This window comes from Eutrigla gurnardus, assembly GCF_963514095.1.
Source record: "Eutrigla gurnardus genome assembly, chromosome: 11".
Classification (NCBI taxonomy): Eukaryota; Metazoa; Chordata; class Actinopteri; order Perciformes; family Triglidae; genus Eutrigla; species Eutrigla gurnardus.
In genome coordinates, this window is record NC_139925.1 from 4,805,861 (window position 1) to 4,831,718 (window position 25,858).

A 25,858-nucleotide genomic window follows, 5' to 3' on the forward strand; every position below is an offset into this window, starting at 1 on the left:
CTTCAAATGAAATTTTGCAAATGATGTGAATTTGCACACGGACCTCATTGCATTGCACTTGTTACATAATTCAAATGTATTCATACTTTTTTTCGGGGGGGCTTTTAGTAAATGTCAAGTTGGCATTTTGTGGGAAGAGACATGTTGTTTCTGATTCCACAGTAGTTTTTGTTCTCCAGAAGCAGTGTTGCACCCCCCTCCCACACACACACACACACACACACACACACACACACCAGTGTTTATTTATACGGTGTTATTGTTTTACAATATTCTCAATAATTAGTTTACTCCATCACTAATAGGATGTAGAGGAGCATACCACTTGATTTTATTGACCAGTGTCTTAAATGCATCATTATTAGTTATAAGTAGTAATTAGACAGCAGCAGCTTACAGCAATCTATCTGTTTATGTCTACAAGTTCTGAACAATTTGGGATTCTTACTACTGACTGATTGTTTTTTTTATTTTAAATGAATCAGTAATTCTTGAGAAAATAAGCAAAGATTAGCAGAAAGTCTGATAATGAAAGCTTTGTGTTGCAGAGAATCGTCATCCTCCAAACATCCTTCATGATCTTGTGACTCTTTAACTCTATCTCGAGTCCCCACTTTGGAAATCCCTCACTACCCTAAGAGTCCTCCGTAGGTTATTATGACTTCCTGTGAGCTCTTGCATTTAAAAGCAGTGTTACCTTTTCAAAGCCGGGATGTTTTTGGGATGGTGTCGGTAATCTTACGTTTGGTTGTTGTGTTATGTTTCCGGTGTGAATGTTTCCGTGTTCGGCGATGAGTTTGTTTCCGTGTGAGTGTACTGATATATATTATTGTGGTGGAGAATGGACAGTCATCCATTGAAGCCCTGTTTTAGTTTCCTCCATCACTCAAGCACCTAAACTACATTATGCAACCGCTTGCATGGAATCAGATTTGCACATCGTCTTTCTTCATCCTTGTTCATAATGTAAATACACAAAAAGTTGTGTTTTTTTTTCTTCTTCTCCAAATGTTTTCATAAACCAAAAGGAAAATCTAGGATGTACCAGGAGTAACATTTCTATTTTAATGGGAATTTTTCTTTTTTTTAAATTGTCATGTCATGCACATTTTTCCAACTTGTACATTTGTATATTGTATGTGTACAATAGCAATAGAGATATACTACCTGGTGTAAATGCATGCTTCTACATTATTTTTCACTGTTGAAAGAAAGGAAGGAAGAAGAAGAAACAAAAAGAGGCAGTGCGGCTGTCTGATGGTTTCTTAGCGAGTCAGCGCTTTGTTGTTTGAAGCTGCTGACGGGGAGATTTGATGCCTTACTTTCACACTGTGGATCTCTGAGGACTCCTAGACGCCATGTGTAAGGGGGGTTTCTGCTTCACTACTGTCTGTCGTGATCTGATTATGCCTTTGTGTTGCATCAGCTGTGTTTGGTCCGTGTAGATGCACAGGATTTAAGATGAATTTCCCTGTCATCTCAGACCAAACCGCCGTATCATGTTGCGTTTCTTTGTGTTAATCGCTGCTTTTCCTCCTGGTGTGAAATGGGACGAGCCTCACTGCACTTCTGTCTCATGGCCAGTTTAATTTTTTTATTATTTTTTTGTGGTCGTGCAATGCATAATTGAAACATTAACGTTAAGGTGCATGCTGACCTCTCTCTCTTGGAGGCATTGGCTCATTTATTCCTAATCTACATTTTCAACCCTGCAGTTACACAATGTGTTAGGTTTCATTCAGGACAATGTGGTTTCTTTTAAACATTCTCCGTCCCAATTAAAAAAAAAAAGAAGCAAAAGATGTGGTCACTTTTTTTTTTTTTTTACATTTTGTTTCATCATGTTTTTATTACAAAAATGATGTCTGTACAACAAAAACAAAAAAATTCACAAAATAACCATTTCTCTCAATGACGAGGTGAAAACCCACAAGTTCTGTTCAATAATCCCCCTTTTTTAAAATATTTTATTTTGAAAAACCATATCATATAGAGGGGGGGAGGGGGGGTTGAATGTCTTTAACCTGTGCATTTCCTACAGGATGACATCATATACAGGAAACGGACCAGAGAACACTGAGCGAGCGTGAAAATGACCGAACAGCAGTCAACACGGGTTCTTCATCCTCCCGTCAAATCCTCTTTGGCTCCAAGCCAGCGTGCTCATCCAGATAAATCTGTAGGAATTTCTATTAAAAAAAAAAATCCTATGTGTAATCATGTGAGGTGGTCTGGAAATAAGTAAATCCTATATTTCCCTTGCCTTGCAGTGATCTAGAAATCAGCCATGGAAAAGAGGCACTATGGTGCAGAAAGAAGGCTCTCAGTCGAATTACTCTCGTCCTTTGTGATTTCTGAGGTACGTACTGAGATTGCAGTCAGCTCGGGGCTTAACAGTTGTTAAAAGGACTATATTGACATTTGTGAAGCACCTGAAGTCACTTTTTCCCTAAATAACAGATCCTTGTTCATACAAAAATATTCCTGCTCATCACTGTTGTAACATTACAGCATATCCAGCGCTTCCATACAAGGAGACGAGTCTTTAATCGCAGTATTTTGTCTTATACAGTGTTAAAGAGATTTGTGTCCACTAACCTGACTCTTAAGTCGCTAATAGCGTCACATTATTAAAGTCAAGTGGAGGTAACTGATCTCTTTTTAAACAATACAAGTCCAAAGTATGTATTTGATATCGTGAAAACCTGTTTGGCACTCAGGTTTGTGACAAATAGAAGCATCGCCTCTCAATTATTGTAGCATTTTTTTTTAAAAAAAGCTCTTCTAATCACTTTCAAGGACATTTTTTAAACGTCGTAATTGTACTTTACTTAATTTCTGTGTGCGCACAGATGAAAATAGAGATAGCAGGATGTTAAAATATGGGAGAAATTAAACTTTTGTGAGATTGTCACAGTTTCCACACTCAGAAAGTGGGCTTCGTTAGGAAACCTCGCATGCTAAACAGATACATATTTAAATGATCACGTCATCAGCACTGAAACCGTGAAGACGGTGGATCATAAATATCTGGTTTGACACGTTGTGACCCGGCTACTGGATCCCGTTTCAGGGACAGTCCTTACAAAATGTCACAAAAAAACCTGTAGAAAAACATCCAGAGTTCTTCCTCCATCTCGTAGTGAAAACTCCCGACGGCATGACAGTATATCAACATGTGACGGCATATTAAATTAATTTACATAAACATGTAAATAACCAATTTTTTCTTGATGCAAATCATTTTCATGTACTTACAAAACCACTACGTAAAAAAAAAAAAAAAACATGCCGTTGCACAAACTAAACCAGGCTAAAAAATACAAGTTATCAATTTAAAAAAACAAAACTATGTACATTTCCAAATGTCTCTTTTTTTTCTTTTCTTTTTAAATGTCAAGCGTCTCCCCACCCATTTACAAACCCCGGATATGCACACACACACACACTCACACACACACACACACACACACGCTTGTGCACAAGTTGCTCACACTGGAACATTCAGACAAACAAATGTCTCTTTGGCTGGTGTGAAGCTGCGGCACCTCGCAGTGTTTGTGTACATTTAATTACACATTTTCAAAACAACACACACACAAAAATAACAGCATAGAAAATAGTTTTTTTTCCGATGATGGATGTCGTGATATATTTCCTATGCATCTGCGAATATATATATATTTATATACCAAAACATACTGTATAAGGGTCAGCCACACGTATGCCCTTGATTGTGTGTATAAATGTACTTTAAAGTCACATTCAGAAGTGTAATTTTGAAACTCTGTAGGAAGGCATCAATAAATAGAGATGTATGTAAGTCCGTCTGTGTCCCTGGGGGGGTTCGCCGCGGTTCAAACTGTCCGTCAGTCGCCCTTCGTGTTCTGCGTCACGTCCAAGTTGACCACCTGGAGCTCCGTCAGGTTACTGCTGCTGCCGCTCGACTGCTGACCAATCACCATCTGGAAGACAAGGCGGACCACGTCAGGAGACGCAGCCAATCACGGGTCATCGGCAGCACCCGGCACAGATGGGAGGGGGAGGGGCTGTTCATCATGGGGATTTTTTTCTTCCTCTAATACGTATTTACTTCTATCATATTCTGTCGAGTGCAATTAATTATTATTAGGACATTTTTTTTCTTAAAAAAATAATTTTTACTTGAATTTAATCAAAATACCTACATTTTTGGACAAATTTACAAAAAAACATCTGAATTACTTTCTTAATAAGACTTTATAAAGGAGATTAAAAACACGCCTGGATTCCCATGCACTGCTACGGTGGTGTTTTGTTTATCACATGTGTTTTATGCTGAAAACCACAGAACACAAGCCGCCAGCTGATCATTCCCATTCATCCAAAAGAGGCGACGGTGGCCTCCGTGTGTGCCAGTGCTCGGTTAGGATGCATTAGTGCGGTCACGTGGCATGCTGGTTGCATAGGGAATATGAGAGTTTCACTTGTAAAATGCAGATCTTGCCGTACTGGGTGTAGCTGCACCGCTGAGACGGGGATCTGCACCGTGCCAGGAGGTGCTGTGAGGAACACCTGAGGGACCGCACCTAAGGGACAGGTAAGACATGTTTTTAAAAAAAGATGCACAAATTAATTCTCATTTGTTGGTAAACCATGTCAGAGTCTCACCTGAGTCTTGGCCCTGTGCGTGGGACACCTGCATGGCCGAAGTGCCCTGGGAGAAGGCGTTGAGCACGGCCAGCCCGCCGTCAGCCAGCCCCGGCGTGGAGGCGTACATCACCGTGTGCGGGCTGGGGTACATCATGTGACCCGCCACGGACGTTGGCACTGACGAGGTGACGATGGTTGCCGGGAGACTCACCGTCGCTGGAAGAGAGAGAGAGAGAGAGAGAGAGAGAAGAGGTGAGGAGGAAGCAAACCAAGAGGTGTGTGTGCACATGTCGGCCAGCAGATGGCGCTTTAATATCTAAATTAACTTGTGCAGTGTGTGCACTTTTCTGGAGGACATGACTCATTCCAAACAGGAGCAGAATGAAATGCATTTAAAAAATATATTTTTGTAAAAGTCTACTTTATTTTAAAAAAGGCACAAAGTGGGACAGACGACGAGAACAACAGACGAGAACAGCTTTAAAAACGCCCACCTACTCTTTGAGTGTTAAGCCTGTTCATAGCTATCAAACCACCAGACCCCCCCAAAACCCTCGTGGCAGTTTTCAGGCGCTCGCTGTAATCGCTGCTCTCTTTCAGCTACGAAATAAGGCACTTTATTACTTTATTAAAGTGTTTTATGTTGGAAGAGAACTGGATGCAGACGATAAGATCCACATTTGAAAGAAAAACATTCATCATGGAAGCTACAGGAATAGATCATCAGGATCAATACGAGGAGGTCTCGGACTAAGAGCAACCCGGGTCTGAATGAGGATCCTGATTTCAGTCATTTCCTGTTTGATGTCTCCACTGTGTGTATCTACACCTTCACTGGATGTGTGTGTGTTAGGATGTGGTTATACAACATTAATTGTGCCTTTATTGTATATATTCTGTCTTTAGAAGCCATCTTTTTACGTTTTGAGACGTTGCCCCCCCCCCTTCACTTCCGACTACACTGATTATTTGAAGAGGCTGGTAGACTAAGTGAAACCGTTTTGTGGTTGACTCAGATTGCTGGTTGTCTGAAGAACTTCCTGAACATTTTTAAATTGTTTTCTAGCTGCAGAATATGCCAGTTCTAATAAATGCATTTGGGAACTAAAATTCTGATGTGAAAAGTCTTAAGTAAAACTTAAATAATAAATGCTGTACATGATTTCTGGATACTGTGTGCGTGGCATTTTCCGATGACCTCTGAAGCATCCATGTACACCGTATTTAAAAAAAAAGGAGCTGCCTCTCTAAAATCCTCTCTCACCCAGACAGGACAATGGAGAGGAGAGGAGCTGGGACCTACCGGTGGAGTTGGTGGAGGTGTGGCAGATGTCCAGGCTGCTGTCGCTGTTTGAGGTGGTGTTGTGGTGTACCTGGATAGCCTGGAGCTGCTGGGGGACCCCTGCTCCTGGAGACACACACAGTTAAGTCAAACATCCCACACAGGGAGCGGCCGTAGCTGCAGTGGGGGTGGTGGTGCCATATGGTAGCAGTGGTAGCGTGCAAGTGGCGTTAGCGTTCATTGGGTGCGTGATTAGTAGAAGAGCTAGCCGTGGCAGGAACCAGCAGATTATGTGATTATGATTAAAGCGCAGTGGTGGCAGAGCGGGTCACCTGTGAGGGAGACAGCAGCAGGGAAGCGGAAGACAGCCTGCTGTCCCTGCTGAGGCTGCGGGGCGGCAGCCAGGGCCTGACCATGCTGCCCCTGGAGGGCCAGGGAGTGCTGCTGCAGCTGGCTCAGAGGAATGGTGGGGGTACCGGGGGGGAGAGTGGTGCCTGCTGGAGGGGCACACACACAGAGGACGGGGGTGAGGACCGCAAATGTGAAAAGATAGTCCGGCTTGGAAAAAGTGCACAGGAGAACAGTTTAGCTCAGCATGCAAAAAAATAATAAATAAATGCATTTCATTAACTGATAAAATGTTTAATACATGTTTATATAACATGATCGCAAAGCAACCCACAATATGGCTGATTTAAATTTTCATAAAACTAATGAAACTGGGGGAAATATTGCTCCACAGCGCTACTAGTGGTCAAAAATCCCCATGCATTAAACATAACATACATTAGAATTTTCTTTAAAAGGTCCATGAAAATAATGCAAATCAAAAAAATATGTATACATAGTTTCAATTCATACACACACGCTGTATGACAAGTGGATTAACTGACAGTTCATTCTCGTCAAAAATGTTGCGTTATGTTTTCTTCCTGAACAAATGGCAGATATTTAATTTGAGAACATGACTCTGGAGTTACACCCTCACATTTGGTCACATGCTCCACAAACAGTTGCTGCAGTGTGGTGGGCCAGCCCCTTTCAAGCTGTCAACCGAGGAGGTTTTTTAGTGCGCGAGGGTGTGTTGTTCCACCTGGCACTGGCGCTATGTGCCAGACAGGTGGTGAGGAGGAGAGAGGGAGTGAGCAACAGGGAGGGGAGGGAGGGAGGGAGGGAGGGAGGGAGGCTGTAGGAGGAGGAGGAGAACGAGAAGTGAGGAGAGGAAAATGCGACAGAGATGCTGCCTGGCTGTCCTTCAAAAGAATCACATACAGCAGCCATTAGTGGGCATCATGTGTCTGTTCAGCTGTGACTTCATTGTCAAAATACTGACAGTGACGAGCAGCGGGACCGGTTCACCACGGCAACACGGACTCTCGTTAACAACATACTGTAGAAAACATCTGCCGAGTCAGTTTTTAACAAGCCTTTTCAGATTGTTCATGTTAGGGATGAGAATATAGGATTTTATCGTGATTAAAAATATACACAATCAGTTCATTGTGGGGAATTTACATGGTTTTTTACAAAAAATGTATCCCTTATTTATGCAGGGAGACCTTATGACCACTAAAAAGGATGTTTACTTAAATATACTCTAATCTGTGATGATTATCGTGAATCTCAATTTTCCAGGATAATGGTGACATGAAATATTCTGCGTTCATGTCATGGACGTCCAGATAAAACCCTCCAGAGCACCGAGCTGCTTCCACAGATAAGATGATATCTAATTAAATTATCGTGAAATTTGAATATGCTTCCGAGTATATCGTGACCTTTTGACCTCCCCGAGCGTCACTTCGTCGGCCCGTTAATTCCCAGCACGTCCACCATGAAAAGGGAGGCGTGAGGAATAATTACTGGGGAGAGCCATTTTAGAAAAACACTGTAGCGATCCCCAAAAACCAGAGAAAACCCTCGCGTCTGTGAAGTCCCCCGTTAATGAAGGGTCACGGCTAGTTCAGGGCCGCTCCGTCACAAAAAGGGCTCCGGCTCCACAAAGTACGCCTCAATTATAATTTCAGCACAAGCCACCGATCCTTCATTGAATATTCATGACTAATTACGGGCCGTGTTCGTCATCCCTCATCGCCAGGTCTATTGTGTCGCTCTCGCCTAATTATTCCTGTCCCCCGAGTGACAATCAAAGGCAGGGCGGCTCGCCAGTAGACGTGGCTTTCCCCCGGATACGGAGGGCTTTGTAAAAATAAAAAAAATAAAAAAACGGACGAGCCGTGAAGGGCTGTTGTGTGATGTAAACACCTTGAAGAGAGGGGAGGCAGCTGAGGTCACGGCGAACGCCATTCAAATTCTAATCAGCTTATAAACTCGACAACACGGTGACACGAAGAAAACATGGAGGATGGAGGTTCAGATACACAAGGAAGTAGTGTTAAAGAGGTAAAAACCTACCGGGCATGAACGTGAAGCCGCTGGGCAGCTGCATGACCCCCGCCGAGCCGCCGGTGGTCTTCAGGACGGTGCCGTTGGCGCTGATGTTGCCGCCGCCCGAGACGGGCGCCAGGTAGTTGGTGATGGGGAACGAGGGCCCGCTGCTCACCTGCATGGTGGTGGAGGTGGTGGGGACCGTGCACTGGGCGCTGGTGCTGCCAGGCAGGCTGGCCACCGTGAACGTGGGCTTCAGCGTGTCCTGCAGGAGGAAGCAACGAAACGGCGTTTAGCAGGAAGACGAGGCGCCGGAGAGTGGATGGAATGGATTCAGTGTTGGATTCTATCTGAGTCGAGGGGCTTTTTTTTACCATCTAGTATTGGAACTTCCATAAACTTGCAAGAGAGTTTTAAAATAGTGTGGGGATGCTCCCAACAACACTACAATTCCCATAATGCAACGCTATATAGTGTCATTTGTAAGGCCTTCCCTGACATGTAAATCAATAAGATAAAACCTTATTATATAGAGGGAAACTTGTGCAGCTGTCGCAGTGAAAATTAACTAAATATGTGATCAATAAGTAGAGTTGGCAATCACGGTACATTATCATACATAAATCACGATATTGTTGGTAACATTTTTGCATTTGTCAACATGTGTTTTATCTATTTATCTAATTCGATTTCACGTCATTTTTTAGCACTAAAACGAGACGACTGACTAAAACATAACTAAATCAGAAATATTGCATGTTTCACGTGTGAAGTCGTGAATGCAACCAGTAATAATTTGAAGTCTAAGATGACATCATCAGTTGCACGTTTATTCAAATGCACTAGTTCATGCTCTCCTGTGCAATAACCCATTCATCCCAGTGACTACAAAAGCAACACCATTAATAAGGTTTTTTTCCCTCTTTGGGCCGGAAGACGAGGCTTTAATACTTTTTTCAGGGGTCGATGGAAGGGTGACGGAAACCAGACAAATGAGAAACGGGGCTCTAATTGCATCCTCATGTAAAATAACATGCAGAGCAGCGAGCATTTCTCTGACCAATGAGCACCAAATCCTATTAAAACGCTCCTCCCTGATACATAACGCCCCGGAGAGAAGCGGATATAGTAAAGGGCATAAAAATCTGAGTACTGCGACACACACCTGACCTCACAGCATCATCCCATCGTCATCTACACCCGTCTCAACCCAGCTCTTTTTATCGACGGCTCGTTTAGCATGAGCTGGAGCTGGATGGCGGTGAGACGCAGCATCGCAGCGATGCGAGCATCCATTTGACAGCAGAGCAGGATGTGTTGGTTGAGTGGGCAGCGTGCTGAGAGCAGGGTGGGCGTCGGGGGCTGGAAAGCACAGCTAAGCCCACCGCGCCGTGTGTTTCCACGCACTCATGGACACTCTTGATACTAATGATGTGTGTAATAGCGGGAACGGGCCCATTTAGAAGGCATGTAAGAGTTGCTGCACGTCCCCGTGGGTTCGGTGCTCTTTGTGAGGCGGTTTGATCAGAAACGGAGACGTTGCTACAGAATATCACCCGTTGGTTTGTGTTAAAGGGGGCGTGATCGCCGGGCCAACGAGGGACGCATGTGCTGCGGGTACAAAAGGGCATCAAAACACCGCTGTCCCGTTCCAAAGGCCCCTCCGCATTCTTTGCAGCATTTCCTCAGTATCCCATAATGCATTATGAACTCTGGAGTCCCAGCCAGGGAACTGACTTCATCAGGGTTATAAATGTTAGAAGCAGTGGTTCCACAGTCATCATGTACAGTATTAGTGTTGGGCGTAGACCTCAGGTCTTCTAAAAGGGGGGCAGAGCCGGTATGTCGGACTCAAAGCGCTCCACGCGCTGCAGCAGCATCACAGATGAGCTATAATAAGGCTTATTGTAAGGAAACACACAGCAGACAGCCTCACAATGAGTGGACTAGGTGTTTGGTCTGATATAAGCTGACAGGTAGCACGGGAGCCGGCTCTCTCAGCAGAGCACTGTTGGTTTTTATACGTGACTGATTACATGGGTGAGAGGTGGATGAGCTGGCGCAGGCTCCACTGATAAGACCTTTCAACCACGTACTACCATGCAAACATTTCAGTGGAGCGGGACGGGGAAGCGTTGGCTGCCAGTCCTTCAGTCGGCACACAAATTCATATCATAGTCTGCTCGTTTGGCTCGCCGCCACCGACTAAACGGAAGGGTTTTTATTTTTTATTATTTGGGAGTTTTCTGGCCCTGAGATTGTTGAGCAGGTGTCAAAACTAAAAAAACTACAAAAGTGTGAGTTAGCTCAGACAGTCAGGAGGTCCTTTACCTCTCTAGTTAAACAGCAGCTGGAAGGTGAAAGAGGGGGGGGGGGGGGGCACACAGAGGACTCACAGTTGTTCTGCCCTTTCAACCGAGGAGGAAGAAATATAATAAATCAGCCGACAACGTCGTGTGTCGTCCATTTACAGAACGACTATGAATATCAGGCCCCGTCATTCATCACAGAGTGATTGCAGACACTCAGACCGTGACACGGCTGTCATCACGTCTTCATTCCTTTCATTAAAAGTTCCCGAAAACTCAAAAGTTACAGATCGCCATGACAACAAAACGGGATCGTCACCGCGGCGCGGCGGCGAGCGTCTGCAGAGTCGGACCCGTGTGAGGTTTGGGGACGGGATAGAGAGTACAAACAGCTGAGGGTTCAGACAGCTGGAGGGAAACCTGAGCACCTCAGGAGGGGGGGGGGGGGGGGGGGGGGTTAACCCTTTCCGAGCCAGCTGAGGCAGCAAGAGGCCACGTGAGAAGACAGCCGCCATCTGACCCTCTTAGCGGTTCTCACTAGAACTCACGGAGACGCTTCACCTCGCGGCGTCATTAAAACACAACGTGGGTCATGGTGGTCCAACGTTTATGTCCCCATATTCACCAAAATATGCTTAAAAATGGCACTTTGTAATCACTTTTTTGGTTAAAAATTGATTTAATTGGCTCAGAATTAGGACACACTTTCAGGTGATGATCCTTTTAAAGTGGAAGAAGTTCCCCGTGCATAAATACGTTTACAGAAATAGTAATATTGGCTCCGTTTCTGTGCCACGACAGCGTTTTCAAGTCATGTATGCGATATGTTTATTATGGCGATCTGTGATTAAATCCTCCCATCCCTCGCTCTCAGGTGTGTGACAGATCCTCCAGGTTTCTAATCTAAAGATCTGGTCGCAGCACCAGCATCCCCGTGACCTACATAGCGGGCTCACAGTGACCCACTGCTTTGTTTGACCATCTCCACGTGTCTGCTGTTCGACTGGCCGGTCTATAAACAGCGCTGGCTTTTAGTTCAGAGTCAAGGCAGTGCATAGTAAACATAGGCGGCAGCGGTGTAATGCATTCCTAAAGAAAAAAAAAAAAAGTGGGGAAGTCACCTCCTCATCATCTCCATCGCTGTAATATTCAAATTAACTGGATTGTATTCATGAACAATACAGTAAAACAATTTACTTTTTCTTCCACAAACACAAAAGCCAGATCAAGTTCTTGAAGTTGTCTCACAGATTCCTCCTCACTCCCGTCGCTCTCCCCCCTCGCTGGGACAAACTCTCCACTTTGTATAATGAGCCATCAGAACGTTAACAAATGAAGCCATGATTTACAGCGCCGAGTCGTCTGGAAGAAGCCATGAATCCTCTGGACTCCGACACTCGGTGAACCCGCAAAAACATCTACGGCTCAGTAATCCACTTCACTGCAAGTATTACACATCCTGCCTAGTAATCCTGATATGAAATCAAAAAGGATCAACACCAGTCTTATTTACACTGATTCCAGGGCTCTTCGGTTTGCTGTTTGTTCGTAGTGCTACAAAAACAGTAAAAGTACTTTCAATTCGCTGCTTTCTGATTTTTCCTGTGTGTTCATAAGGTTTCTATATATGGTAAAAGAATAAAAAGCCTCCTCTTCCCTCCTCACATTCAGACCCCCATTTAAAGTCACAGGAAATAAGAGAGTAATTAAAAAATAGGACACAAATGCTTCCCTCTTCACGAGGGATTAATCATTCCACATGGAAGGTGACAACTGGCCAGCGTCGGTCGGAGAGCCCATTGTGCCTTTTTTTTTTTTTTTTTACTCTGGTGGCTGGCCGTCGTCTAATCTCCCATTTGCTGGCTCCCATCTCCCCCCGTCTGTCACCCTGCCAGCAACATGGAATTCGCAGCTCCATTTGGGACTGCTAAAAAAGGCAAGGCAGCCCAAGTGGAGGAGGTGCAGCCAATGGCGGCTGACCTGTCCAGTTGCTTGCTGTAAAATAAGGGTGGGGGTGGGTGGGGGGGGGGTGACATAACGTTGCTTTCCTCCCCTCCAACACAGCCAGCATGCTGCTCTCCCTGACGACACCGTCAGAATGCCTCCGACACCACAACACCACCATCTCTCTCTGGGTGTGATAAGAGACATATCGGAGTAAATTATCTTTCCATTATCTCAGCGATTCTCTCGCCCGTCGCCCACTCTGAGCCCTCTGCCCTCACGACGGCAGCCAGACTTTATCTTTTCAAGTGCACTTCTCCGTTTTAAGCCCCGGTTTAATTAGCAAAAAAAAAGAAATCACTTCAGTTTCTCGAGGGGAGACCAATTTAAATTAATGCACGTTTTAAATGCAGCGTGTGGAATTAAGCGTCGCAGGACACCCAGAAATGAAGGGGGAGGAGGGGGGGGGATAAGGAAAAGAAACAGCTGTCTCCCGGATACTCTGCATGCAAACATCACAGCAGCACAAAGTTGATCTGTGCTAATGAGCAGCAGAGCAACAAATAAAGAGTTCACCGGGATTACAACAGAGCAGCGGGGGGAAGGGAGAGATGAGGAGGGGAAAACCTCTGAGAAATACTGAGAATCTATCCTCCGCTGGATCCTCCAAGCAAACATTGTTGTGGGATTTACCAGCCACTTCCAAAAATAACCCTAAAAGCATAAAAACATCTGTACGGGCGGCACGTTGAATATTGAGAAAACTGCACATGTGCCCTCTTTGTGAAGCTCACTCATTCACCTCTGTGTCAGACTTCCCAGAATGCATTTCTGCAGCCCCTTGAACTTGTCGCCTTTCAGCTGTTGGTTTTTACGTACTTTAACGCACGCTCTCAGCGGTATGAACTTCATAAATTTACATAAACTCCAAAAAGAAGGTAGATTACGTTTTCCCAAGCTCTGGTTTTTCGGGCCTCGTACCTCATGCTTCACAACGATCCAACACAAACTATCAACTATGAAAACATGAAATTATAGTCTCATTATGCACCTTAAAGCGTATTTAGAAATTACATTTTTTTATGTAATCGTTCAGGAGGAATGTGATAACATCTCCAGAGCAGCTGTCGTGTTTTTCCCACATTAAAATCACGACAGGAAGCTGTCGATCACAGCCGACGTAGCGTTACTTATGTCATGAGCCCATTCATCCACAACGCTGGGGCTTTTATTTTGGCGGACCAGCAACCGAAAAAGCCCGTTCAGTCAAGTCACGTCGGTGCTACCGACTCAATATTCAGCGCCGCAGCAGTTACTGGGACCTGATAATGCATTATTGATAATTATGAGCTAGGTTTGAGTTTAGGTTTCATAATGAGTATCCGGGGAGAAAAGTCTTACATTAACATTTTAAACCACTTAAAAACATCAAACTACAGCAGAGCTTAAGCCCATCATATATATGAGACTTATCTTCCAAGCCTCGTTCTTTTGCTTCCCTAAGATGCCCCCCCCCCCAACCCCCCAACCCCCACCAGCCATCGCAAACCCTGAACTGTTTAGACTAGCCTGGACTGTATGTATGACATACTGCTCCCCTGATGAATGGAGTCCAGACGCTGCAGCATCAGACTCAGGAGGCCTCCGTGTCCACCTGCCGGGTCCAAACCATATCACCGCAGACCTCTATTCCCCTAGCGGCAGTGTCCCACACTCATAACTGAGCAGAGGTCAAAGGTCAGAGCATCCCCACTAACTGAATAGCCGTCGCACGAAAACGGGATGTGAAATATCGCTGAAATGTTTCCATTCCACCCGCTCGTATCTACATCCTTACCTCCCCTCCGTATCGCTAAATGAGTAGGGGGGGGGTGAGGGGGGGGAATCACAGGACTCCAAAGACAGCTGCAGCTTATAAGGAATGTGAGGGGCCTCAGCCAAGAGAGCAGGCAGGGAAACCATACCATATATGGCAACAGAGGCAGAATCTAATTTTTATCAATGAGCCGAGCGGGCATGAGAGCGGCTTAACGTGCGAGGTTGATCTCCCATCCTCGACGGGTGTATGGTACGCGTTAAGTTAATGCCTCGTTAAAAAAACGGACCTGGATGGTCTTCAGAAAGGGGGGCGGGGGTCTACTTAAGCCGTGTAAACAGCGAAGCGGAGGGGAAGATCGGCTTCCAGCACGTGAGCGCACGAAAAGGTGCAGACGGCGAAGCGTGTGCTGACGAAGTTATCGCCTCACTTCAGAAAATCTACATACAGGGATGTGAGAAGAGGTCAAGTGACCAGCTAATCATTTTAGAAAGTCATCTTTTTGAAAATATCTCATCCTAAATTTACAAATTTGGGACTTTGAAAACGAGCTTCGGGAATGTAAGCTCCGTCGTTTCCATGGATACGAGACAGCTCCGTCCCTAAAACCCCAAAAAGATAAACACGAAGTCGTCGGCGTGCGGCGTGTTTCTCATCCTAACACAACCCAGAGCTCCGTGTGATTTATCTTCTGAGGGCGTTACGAGCTTTCCTGGATCAGGGGTCACAAAGGTAACATGTAGACCGCCTCCCTTTAAGACCCTCCCTCCCCTTTGAAGGTCTACGGAGACCTTTTGGTTTAATTTTCTTTTTATTATTATTATTATTTCCAACAACAAGCCTGAAAAAGACGAAGATTATTTCCCACAGCTGCTCGAGGGTTTGATTTGCTCCCTCTGCTCCGGTGGTTGTCTCGACTTTTCTGGAGAGATTTCCCTCTATTCATTGAAGACTCTGCTTTATCAGTTTTTACATGTTTTTTTTTTTTTTGCTATGCAACGCGCGTCGCCGTTAGAAGCAGACAGTGAGTCACAAAGACTTTAACTAGAGTAGCGTCGTTGCTGAGAGCAGACGGGAACAGAAAGGAGTGCATTCAGGTTTGGGAATTCACAGCTGAGCTCTTCCTGAAAGACGATTGGATTTGTTTTTCTTTTTTAAATGGAGAGTGTACATTAATTATGAATTGCTTGCTTTGTGCTGTTTTTTTAAATTTCATTTAGTTGATTTTGTATAGCTTCTTTAAGAATTTGCAAAATGCAGTATATAAAACCTATTATTATAATTTATATGAGCACAATGATTAATATAAATGTAGCATTTCACACATTTTCATGCGTCGTCTCTGGCAGATTGATGTTAAAAAGGAAAACACACAAACACACATGCATAAAACACACAAACACACACAGCCAATTAAAAAGCACAATGACAGACTATATGACATGAGAACATAAGCAAAAGCACATGGAGAGCACAATTATCCAAACATGTACATAAAAAACACACCCGCCGCGACAAAACCCACAATGCACAGCAGTTAGTCAACAAATACACAATTAAACGGGGAAATAAAAATGACAAAACTATTCCAGATGATGTTTGTGTGTCGGTTTTGTTTCAGTCGACCCTGACTTCTAGTGTTCCAGTTTTATGTGCTGCTCGCTACGATAAAAAGGCTGACTGTATGTGTGTTTTCTTTAATTACTTGTAGTTTTTTTTCTCCTGACTACCCGTTAAACAACAGCGGGTTTGATTCTAACCTTTGTGTCGCCCATGCTCTCCGATTCAGACACCTGATAGGTGAGGTCCGTCTCCTCGAAGCCCGTGGCGCTCATGCGCTGGTCCGTGGAGGGGTCGGAGCGCGGCGGCGAGTCCGGCGAGTTGAGGCACGTTTGGATCAGAGCTTTGCCCGTTTCGCTGGTGATCATGGGTTGGAGTTTGCGGGTGGCGAAGGTGTAGACGTGACCCGTCTCGCTGGCCACCAGGAGCAGGACCTGGGTCCCCGTCAGGGTGGAGAGCTCGTAGGCCTGGGGGGGAGAGAGAGAGAGAGAGAGAGAGACATTCAAGTAGAGGCCAAGAACATCAGACATGGTCTATAACAGAGATCTTCAACAGGAGGTCCGGGACCCCTAGTGGGTCCGCCGAGTTACTGGAGGAGGTCCCCGAAATTATTTGATCCAAAATTCCAAAAATGTCAAAAATCAACATGAAAAAAACCTATATTAAGCAAATATAAATCTTCATGTTTGTTTAATTATGGGGTGAAACTGTGATGTAGAAATATAATTATTATTTTAATGGCTTAGCATTGTATACATCCATCATTATGAAGTACTGTTATACATGGAACTATAGGCTGCACTACACATTATTATTGTTTAATAAGGAACATTATACGATATGTAATAGGGTGTCCCTCCACCAGGTCTCTATAGGCCTTGGGGTCCCTCCACCAGGTCTCTATAGGCCTTGGGGTCCCTCCACCATGTCTCTATAGGCCTTGGGGTCCCTCCACCATGTATCTATAGGCCTTGGGGTCCCTCCACCAGGTCTCTATAGGCCTTGGGGTCCCTCCACCAGGTCTCTATAGGCCTTGGGGTCCCTCCACCATGTCTCTATAGGCCTTGGGGTCCCTCCACCATGTATCTATAGGCCTTGGGGTCCCTCCACCATGTCTCTATAGGCCTTGGGGTCCCTCCACCATGTATCTATAGGCCTTGGGGTCCCTCCACCATGTCTCTATAGGCCTTGGGGTCCCTCCACCATGTATCTATAGGCCTTGGGGTCCCTCCACCAGGTCTCTATAGGCCTTGGGGTCCCTCCACCATGTCTCTATAGGCCTTGGGGTCCCTCCACCATGTATCTATAGGCCTTGGGGTCCCTCCACCATGTCTCTATAGGCCTTGGGGTCCCTCCACCATGTATCTATAGGCCTTGGGGTCCCTCCACCAGGTATCTATAGGCCTTGGGGTCCCTCCACCATGTCTATAGGCCTTGGGGGTCCCTCCACCAGGTATCTATAGGCCTTGGGGTCCCTCCACCATGTCTATAGGCCTTGGGGTCCCTCCACCGGGTCTCTATAGGCCTTGGGGTCCCTCCACCATGTCTCTATAGGCCTTGGGGTCCCTCCACCATGTCTCTATAGGGCTTGGGGGTCCCTCCACCAGGTCTCTATAGGCCTTGGGGTCCCTCCGCCGGGTCTCTATAAGCCTTCGAGGTCCTTGGCCTGAAAAACGTTGAGACCTCTGGTCTATAAAATGAAAGTAATCCAAGCCTCAAATTAATCTATACATACATAAAGATATTTCCAAAAAGGTGAACCTCTGGGAAAATAAAAAGCTCGCCAAGAAAACAACTGGAATCTAAAAATACCCCGTAGTGAACGCTGACGTATAGCACAAACGGAGCTAAAGCAACATGAGATAAGGCTCCCAGAATAGAGAGCGTGATATAGCTGAGAGACTGATTGCAGCTCGGGGGGCGACCGGCGAGAGATGTGGTAACCGAGTCCTGACGGAGGACACTGGGAATCATTCTTAACACCCGGGGAGGCATCCGACTGTGAAACATGAGGCCACCATGGCAGTCTGCTGCCTCGTCACTCATGAGACAGCCGACGCTGCACTCGCAGTGAACTCCTGAGAAAAGACCCTCTTGATTTGTTTTTATAGAAAAAACGACTCAGAAGTTATGTGGAAGATGCCTTCGGTGCCGTAAAGGCAGAGTGCCATTACCGTCACCTTGGTGAACACAGTTCAGAGGAGGAGGAGGAGGAGGAGGAGGAATCACATTCAAATTAAAAAAGGATTTTATCGAGGCCGTTATAAAACAGTGCGTTCACCCCTCGGCGTTCATTACGGAGCCCTCCCAGTCCAATCATCCACATGTGGGGTATATATATGCCAACGCTGATTATATAATTCTCTTTTGTGTGCAATAATATGATGATAGATTACAGGAAGAAACGGGCTAATGATGACCATCTACTGCCGTCGTGACTCGATGCTAGCAGCGTTCGCCCCCCCGAGCACTTCAAACCTTATTTATATACAGATTTAATATGCAGCGTTAAAAAGGGGGGAATCTCCGGATGTACGATTCACCTCGCCGCCCGCTAATGCAGCAGAACAGGAGACGGTAATGAACCACACACCCCAGTCATTCTCTCCCTTCATTAAGCTTCTGCAGAGGACTCTCACAGAGTCTCGACATGTTTGGCCGACATCCAGAAGGAAAGGGAAAAAAGGACTCATTTGTCACCTTAAATGTGCTCGGTGGCGACACAAAATAGACCCACATAATGCTTTAATAAGTTCCCTTTGCTCTGCTGATTTTCTCATAAATATTCAGCAAGAGTGCCCAATTACTCCGCTGTAATTGGTTCCTCTGTCACACCAAAACTTCCTCATCAAGATCAAATAGCAAAAAAATTTTTTTGGAAAAAAGGAGCATAAGATAAACTAATGGATGGCAGTTAATGCAGTTAATAGTTGGTAGCCTTGTGACTATACAGTTGCTGGTTTGAACCCCCTCAACAATGAGCCGTCCATTAGTTCTGTGCCAGAAAATTCAGTTTGATTCAAGGTCAATTATGTCGTTGCAGCTTCTCAAAGTTGACGATTTGGTGCGTTTCTCTGTTTTATAATCGACGTAAATGGAATTACTTTTATAAAAAGCTGTTTGAGGATATCACCTGGGGCTCATGGGAACCGTAAGACTGCACCCAACGCTAACTTTCATTATGAATTCATCATTTTCTTTGGTTTCCTGTCTGCTTGATTCATCTGATCCCAAAATGCTCAAGTTAAAAAAAATAGAAATCAGGAATAAAACGCACATTAAAAGAGAGCTGGAAGCAGATAAAAGTTTGACTGGCTATTAATCAATCAACAACATTCACTGTTTATCAGTCCATTCATTAAGTCATGGTTTCAGCATGAGACAGGTGAGGGGAACAGATGTAAACAATAAAACTAATAACGGCTGCGTGTCATTTAGGCGAGCCAGGTTCAGAATCCTGGTCTTGTGCAGGTCGGATCACATGCGTGGCGTCCTGAGGCAGCTAAATGGAATGGAGCCCCCCATTTATGTTATTAGTTACACGTGTGCTTTTCCTGCTATGTCAAACAGGGGCTAGCCAGTTACAAAAACATGAAAACACAGCCTTTGCTGGAAAAAAAAAGGAACCAGAAGCATTCATTGAGTAATCCTTTGCCTTGTGCAAATTATTTACATGCATTTACCACCAGTTAGAACGTATAGGCTCATCATGGAAACCAGTTTGAGACCAGTTTACTATAAAAGTCTTCCCACTCCACCCACCTCTCAGTTTCTGTGTGATGGCTTGACACAGTGTAGGCAACATTTTCCACAAAAAAACAAAAAAAAAGAACAAAAAATCTCTATGCGCAGCGTGTCAAATAGTGCTCATGTTGCCAAGAAGCCTACATAAAAGACACCTCAGTTTCCACGACAACAGTCTAGGATACAAAACAAAAAAATACCCAGAGCTTCCAAGAGAAGACACTACAGTTATTTACACTCATCGTGAAAAAAGAAATGTCTGCATGTGCTTATGGTAAACAGCTGACCTCGTCTCCAAAACACTTGATATGCAGCGATGCCACATAGCGAGACGTTATCATGGCAGCGGTCGGGTGCATGATGCGAGGATTTCCTGTGAGATGCTGCGTTGTGGCACCGAACTACGATGAGGGTCAAAGGATGCAAGTCATCGATGGAGGAGGAGGAACGGTACCATAATGCATGCACAGACAGTCCCGTGGCTTCTCGCTTCTGTTTGACTGCTCTTTGACTGTCCTCCCCGGGGTTTAGTCAGCTGCTGCCTGCCCCCCACACCTCCATCCACCCTCCATCCTCCTCCACAGTGACACAGGGGAACAGCCTGTGTGCACCCGATGGAACTACTTCCAACAGTTCATGCCTGGTCTGCATTCAAGTGTGTGCATTAAGTGTGTTTATGTGGGGAATCTGCATGTCAGACTGGTGTGTGTGTGTGTGTGTGTGTGTGTGTGTGTGTGTAATAGTTGGGGTCCATAAATAGAGCTGTCATTTGCTCCCAAGTCTATTTAAAGCCTGTCATGAAGGTTCTGACACCCTCACATCCCGGTGAGTCACTTTGTGCCCCTCATGTTTGTTTCTAAAGACATTATTTGGGATTATAGTTGTGTTGTTGTGGTTACACAGCATCTATAAAGATGCATTAATTAGGCCTGCTGCTCCCATCAGCTGGTGTGTGATGAGGCGGATCACCTGACTCACCTTTTTCATGATGCCGGTCTTCCTCTTGCTGAACGTGGTGTAACGTCTCAACTTGTTGTCGATAAATTCCATCTTGATCTTCACGCGCCCACGTGTCTTCTTCCCCGGCTTCGCGCCCGCCACCCCCCCGGGGACCATGCCGTAAGCTCCGGGAGGCATCCCCACCTCCTGCCCCGTCACCGCAGCCTCCATCTCGCCCCGCTCCCGCTTCACGCCTCGCCTGCTGCCGCCGCCGCCGCCGCTGCTGTCCCCGAGTGAACCCACCGGGTCGTCGTCGTCCCCGGAGTCCGAGTCGTTGTCCGAGCCGCTGCACAGAGGCGCGCTCTCCCGGTCCGGGTCGAACCGGGCGCCGTGCGGCAACGCGACTCCCGCGTTCAGCGCCACCATGTTGCCCTGCACGGCGGTCTGCAGAGGGGTCAGCCCGGTGCCGTTCCCCGGCCTGGCGCCCCTCGACCCCCCTGGACCGTTAGCGCCCAGCATCCCGACGGCGTCCCTGTCCCCCTGCTGCTGCCGCCCGACACCCTCGCCGACCCCCGGTAACGCTTGCCCTCCTCGGATCAAAACGGGACGGATCCCGCCGCCGACAATCCCCGAACCGTGTCCCGTGTTACCCCTGCCGGTTGCTGACCCGTTTCCAGATGGTGCCGATCCAACCCGGCTCGGTAACATTCTATTTCGGCTGCTGAACCGAGTCTCTAAAGACCAGCTGAAAGGGAGCTGGCGGACGCGTTGTGTCGCGAATGGCTGATAAAGCGCATAGGCTAACGCGCCCTGGCCACGCAAACGTAAACAACAAACCCAGACCACTTCGGGGGGGTTCGGACTGGAGACTCCGGAAAAACCACCGAGGCAAACTTTCGAAAGTGATGCTACCCTCCCCAAAGACACTTCGAGCCCGGCTCGGTTTGGTTCACCCTCCTCCTCTATCTCCAAAACTCCCGAGCACTTTCTCAAAAAGGAAAACGCGAAGCGCGCCCCCGGTGTCGATCCGCCATGTTACCTAGTCCGCGTCGTGGAGCGAAGATATCCGCCGGCGTCGGCCTGCTAGCCTCCAAGTGCTAAATCCCGCGACGTCTACACGAGCGATATTCACGTCTTCGCGGTTCAGGGACTGCGTGAAAATATTTATTTCATCTAAACGGCGTTTACGACGGCGGCGCAACGTTACACCACGGGAACTACTTCCCTCCTTATAAAGAGATACAATGTTTCCTTATTTGGTGCTGTCTCTCCTTATTTGGTGAGTCACAGCGTCGCCTATCGATTGGCTGAGGATTATCCGAGTAGCGCTGTGATTGGTCGGTACGAACCCTCATTGGAATAAATACCAAAATGGTTGCGCTACCGACAACGTCACCGCGGACAGGCAGAGGCACCGAAATAACACAACATCCAACTTTTTTTTTTTTTTTTATTCCCTGCGGATTGTTCTGTCACAGAAAACAGAATCTTATATCTCCTCATTTATATTAATTTAATTTAATTTAATTGGCCGATTTAAATAATTCTGTCTGTTTTTGAGTTTAGAAGGGATTTTTCACAGTAAAGTGTCGTTGTTTGTGGAAGTTCAGGTAATTTTCCACTTTAGATCGCAAATTATCCTAACAATTGTATTGTTATTGTTTTACTTTGTATAGCTTTACATCATTTATTTCACTTAAACTATCCTCTCTTTCTCCTGTCACAGTAATGACCTCATGGACTAGGTCACATCCACTGACTTTGCTGATTAAGGTATTTGTAATTACTTAATTGTTTAAATCAAATTTGCATTGTGTTGCAGTGCCACACCTAATATAAGCAGATACTCAGCTAAGCAGGGAAAGCATGTGTTAACATTAATGATGGGTTGAAGTGTAGTGACACAAACTGAAGCAGAAGATAATCCAGCCTTGATCACCTATTTTATTATTTACATGCTTGTCCTACTGTCCCACGTCAAATGTCTTCCGTGATAAAGTCCATCATATACAGCTCTGTAAAGTCACCTGGTGTTTATGAACAGATGCAGTAAAACTCAATATATCAACAAGGTCAATTTAAAGTTTTGCTGTTGGGTATATGAGGTGTATGTTGGTTACTTCCTGTTTTATTTTGGAAGTTCCCTTGTGTCACTGTGTTTAGCATGACTTCCTCTGTCTTTGTAGTTTTTCCCCTCCTTGTTTCAGCGTGTCACCTGTGTTGTATGGATCTCTTGAGGCTGCACCAAGTCTGCTCACCTGTGTCTTGTTGCTGGATTTGTTCTTGTGGAATTAGTCGTTCCAACAGGCTGTATATATAAGAAGTGGATGTTTGTGGACGACAGTTTTGAAGCCTTTTGGCCTTCACCATCTTAGATTTTTTTTTTGTGTGGACAGAAGTGATCATATCTGGACTGCAGTGTGGTGACAGGTGGATCACAAGCAGCAGAGTGGCACCCCTTACTGGATCTGGATCCATCTGGATCCTGGTGTGAAGCTGCTGACAAAGTTCCAATTCCACAAAAGTGTTAATTTTAAGAGTTATTTTACTCTTAATTGGATAATTATTGACATGAACATCCATCATGGTGGATTTAAGAAGACTTGAAGGTAATTGAGAGCATAAACTCATGTTTGCAATGTTTACTGAGGTAGACTTCCATGGAATCAGAGGATTCGCCCCCTGGTGGCCAGTGGAGAGAATGCAAGTTGAAGGCACTTTCGCATGGAGGTTTGCTGCCTGGTCATTCCTTGTGTGCCTGATGTGCTTTTGCTGCATTTATTCTGCCTTTCTGCCTTTTCCTGTGTCTCCTATCAGCCTTCATGTTCCGCAACGCTTTCTGGTTTGATTTTGAGTTTTGTTTTTTGGAATGTTTTCCTTTGCACGTTTTATTGCCCAGGCTTGCCACTTCTGTTTTTTTTTCCACAGTTCTGTATCAGCAAAGTTATTAAAGCTCACTTTTTGTTTGGTTTAACCTGCCTTCCTGCTTATGCCTGCAGGTCCTTTTTTTTGTGTTTCATCAACCCCAACAACAGTAGCAAAAAGAAGATCTTACTGTTACATGCTTCTTATGTAGCAAACAGGCTGCAAGTGCATGTGGTTGTGCAACCCCATGTTGCATAATGCCAATAAGGATATTAAGGAAGGGTGACTCGTGTTCTTCCACACAATCATTAGCACTCAGACTGTCGAATAGCTGACAAGATGCAGCAACATGATTGTGAGTAGCAGTGCAAATTCATATTTTACTTTTTAATATTTTACTTTTTAATATACAGGGTGTGTGTGTGTGTGTGTGTGTGTCATTTTCAACATACTTTACTATGACTTTTTTAAACATATACAATGACTTTTTTTCGACATACTATGACTTTTTGTTGACATTCTACACTAACTAACTTATTTATGACGTTTTTCATCACACTTTGACTTTAAGTCCAGATGGAAGAAGCAAGGAGCGGTCCATCAGCACCAAAAAACGTTGTATTCCTGTTTTCTTGGCAACGTACGTGCTTTTATATTGTTAGTGTCAGAGGCTACCCACCTGGATCCAGATGTTGATGATGGTGATGATGATGGTGATGATGATGCTTAGTATGACAGCAGCCAAAATTCAACACAGATGACGGTTTCTTCACTTATGGACCTGGAAACTCCAAAGTCAAAGTTGGTGTTGCTGATGAAATCCGGAAGTATCTCGAGGGGAAAATAAGCTTCCAGACTGCCTTAATGACTCTTCAAAGGTGAAGAAGCGCTTCCTTAAATCCAACACCATCTTGCCCTCGAGTGCAGCTGTTGAACATATCCTTGTGGCCTTTGATTAAGTAAAAAAAACAGTTCACCTGAATGCTTCACTGTATGTTCTACTGTCATATATATATCACATTACTCATCAGTATGTTGCTGTATACATTTGATCTGATTTATAGATAATGATGGAGTATCCATTCCTTTTTTATTTACATTTAAAATGGAAGAACGATTTTGAGTAAATGCTCCCTTTGCACAAGTATTGTAACAAGAGTTACCAGAAATGCTGTTTTTGTTCGTCTTGTAAATGCTGACTGTGATAAATGCATTTTATTTGAATTGAAAACATTTTTAATGTTCAAAGAAAATTCAAAGTGTATATTTGTGGAATCAAACTTTTGTGGTTGCGTCTATTTTTTTTAGTAGACAGTGCAATATTTTCAATGTTTGATTTTTGAGTAATCCAAAAGTAAAAAAAGTCTTAAAAACTAGTCATAGTATGTAGAAAAAAGTAAAGAAAAAACGTCATAGTATAGAATGTCAAAAAAGTCATAATACAAGTCATAGTAGTATGTTGCAAAAAATAAAAATAAAAAAGGTCATAGTATGTTGAAAAAGGTCTTAAAAAGTAATAGTACAGTGTGTTGAAAAAAAAGTAAGTCAGTAAAGTTTGTTGAAAAAAGTAAAAAAAAGAAAAAAAAGAAGTAAAGTTTGTTGAAAAAAGTAAAAAAAAAAGTCAGTAAAGTTTGTGGAAAAAAGTCAGTAAAGTTTGTGGAAAAAAGTAAAAACAAAAAGTCAGTACAGCATGTCGAAAAAAACTAAAAAATTTATAGTAACGTTTGTCGAAAAAAAGTTTAAAAAAGTCGTGGTAAAGTTTGTGGAAAAAAGTAAAAAAAAGTTGTAGTAAAGTTTGTCGAAAAAAGTAAAAAAAAGTCATAGTAAAGTTTGTGTAAAAAAGTAAAAAAAAAAAAAGTCAGTAAAGTTTGTGTAAAAAAGTAAAAAAGAGTCATAGTAAAGTTTGTGGAAAAAAGTAAAAAAAAAAAAAGTCATAGTAAAGTTTGTGGAAAAAAGTAAAAAAGTCAGGAAAAAAGTAAAAAAGTCATAGTACCGTCGAAAAAAGTAAAAAAAAAGTCATAGTAAAGTTTGTGTAAAAAAGTCATAGTAACGTTTGTGGAAAAAAGTAAAAAAGTCATAGTACCGTCGAAAAAAGTAAAAAAAAATGTCACACTAAAGTTTGACGAAAAAGTAAATAAAAGTCGTAGTAAAGTTTGTCGAAAAAAGTAAAAAAAAAGTCATAGCAAAGTTTGTCGAAAAAAGTAAAAAAAAAGTAGTAGTAAAGTTTGTCGAAAAAGTAAAAAAGAGTCAGTAAAGTTTGTCGAAAAAAGTAAAAAAAAGTAGTAGTAAAGTTTGTCGAAAAAAGTCGGAAAAAATGTCGTAGTAAAGTTTGATGAAAAAAGTAAAAAAATAAGTCATAGTAAAGTTTGTCGAAAAAGT

General features: G+C 44.3%; 1 protein-coding gene across 4 annotated transcripts; it reads right to left on the minus strand.

Moving 5' to 3' along the window:
* Positions 1-97: 97 nt before the first annotated feature.
* On the minus strand, positions 98-21,821 carry srfb (serum response factor b). 4 transcript variants are annotated; one of them, XM_084020838.1, is made up of 8 exons: positions 20,654-21,821; positions 16,132-16,398; positions 8,330-8,567; positions 6,247-6,408; positions 5,936-6,040; positions 4,651-4,848; positions 4,492-4,568; positions 98-3,965 (listed from the first exon to the last, which is right to left on the minus strand). In XM_084020838.1, exons 1-8 carry the CDS (start codon positions 21,320-21,322, stop codon positions 3,870-3,872), a joined length of 1,812 nt encoding a protein of 603 aa, XP_083876964.1. In that variant the 5' UTR covers positions 21,323-21,821; the 3' UTR covers positions 98-3,869. The 4 variants fall into 4 exon arrangements, with proteins under 4 accessions (XP_083876964.1, XP_083876965.1, XP_083876963.1 ...); XM_084020839.1 differs by having other exon boundaries at positions 4,467-4,568; positions 6,247-6,411; XM_084020837.1 differs by having other exon boundaries at positions 6,247-6,411; positions 20,654-21,819.
* Positions 21,822-25,858: the final 4,037 nt, after the last annotated feature.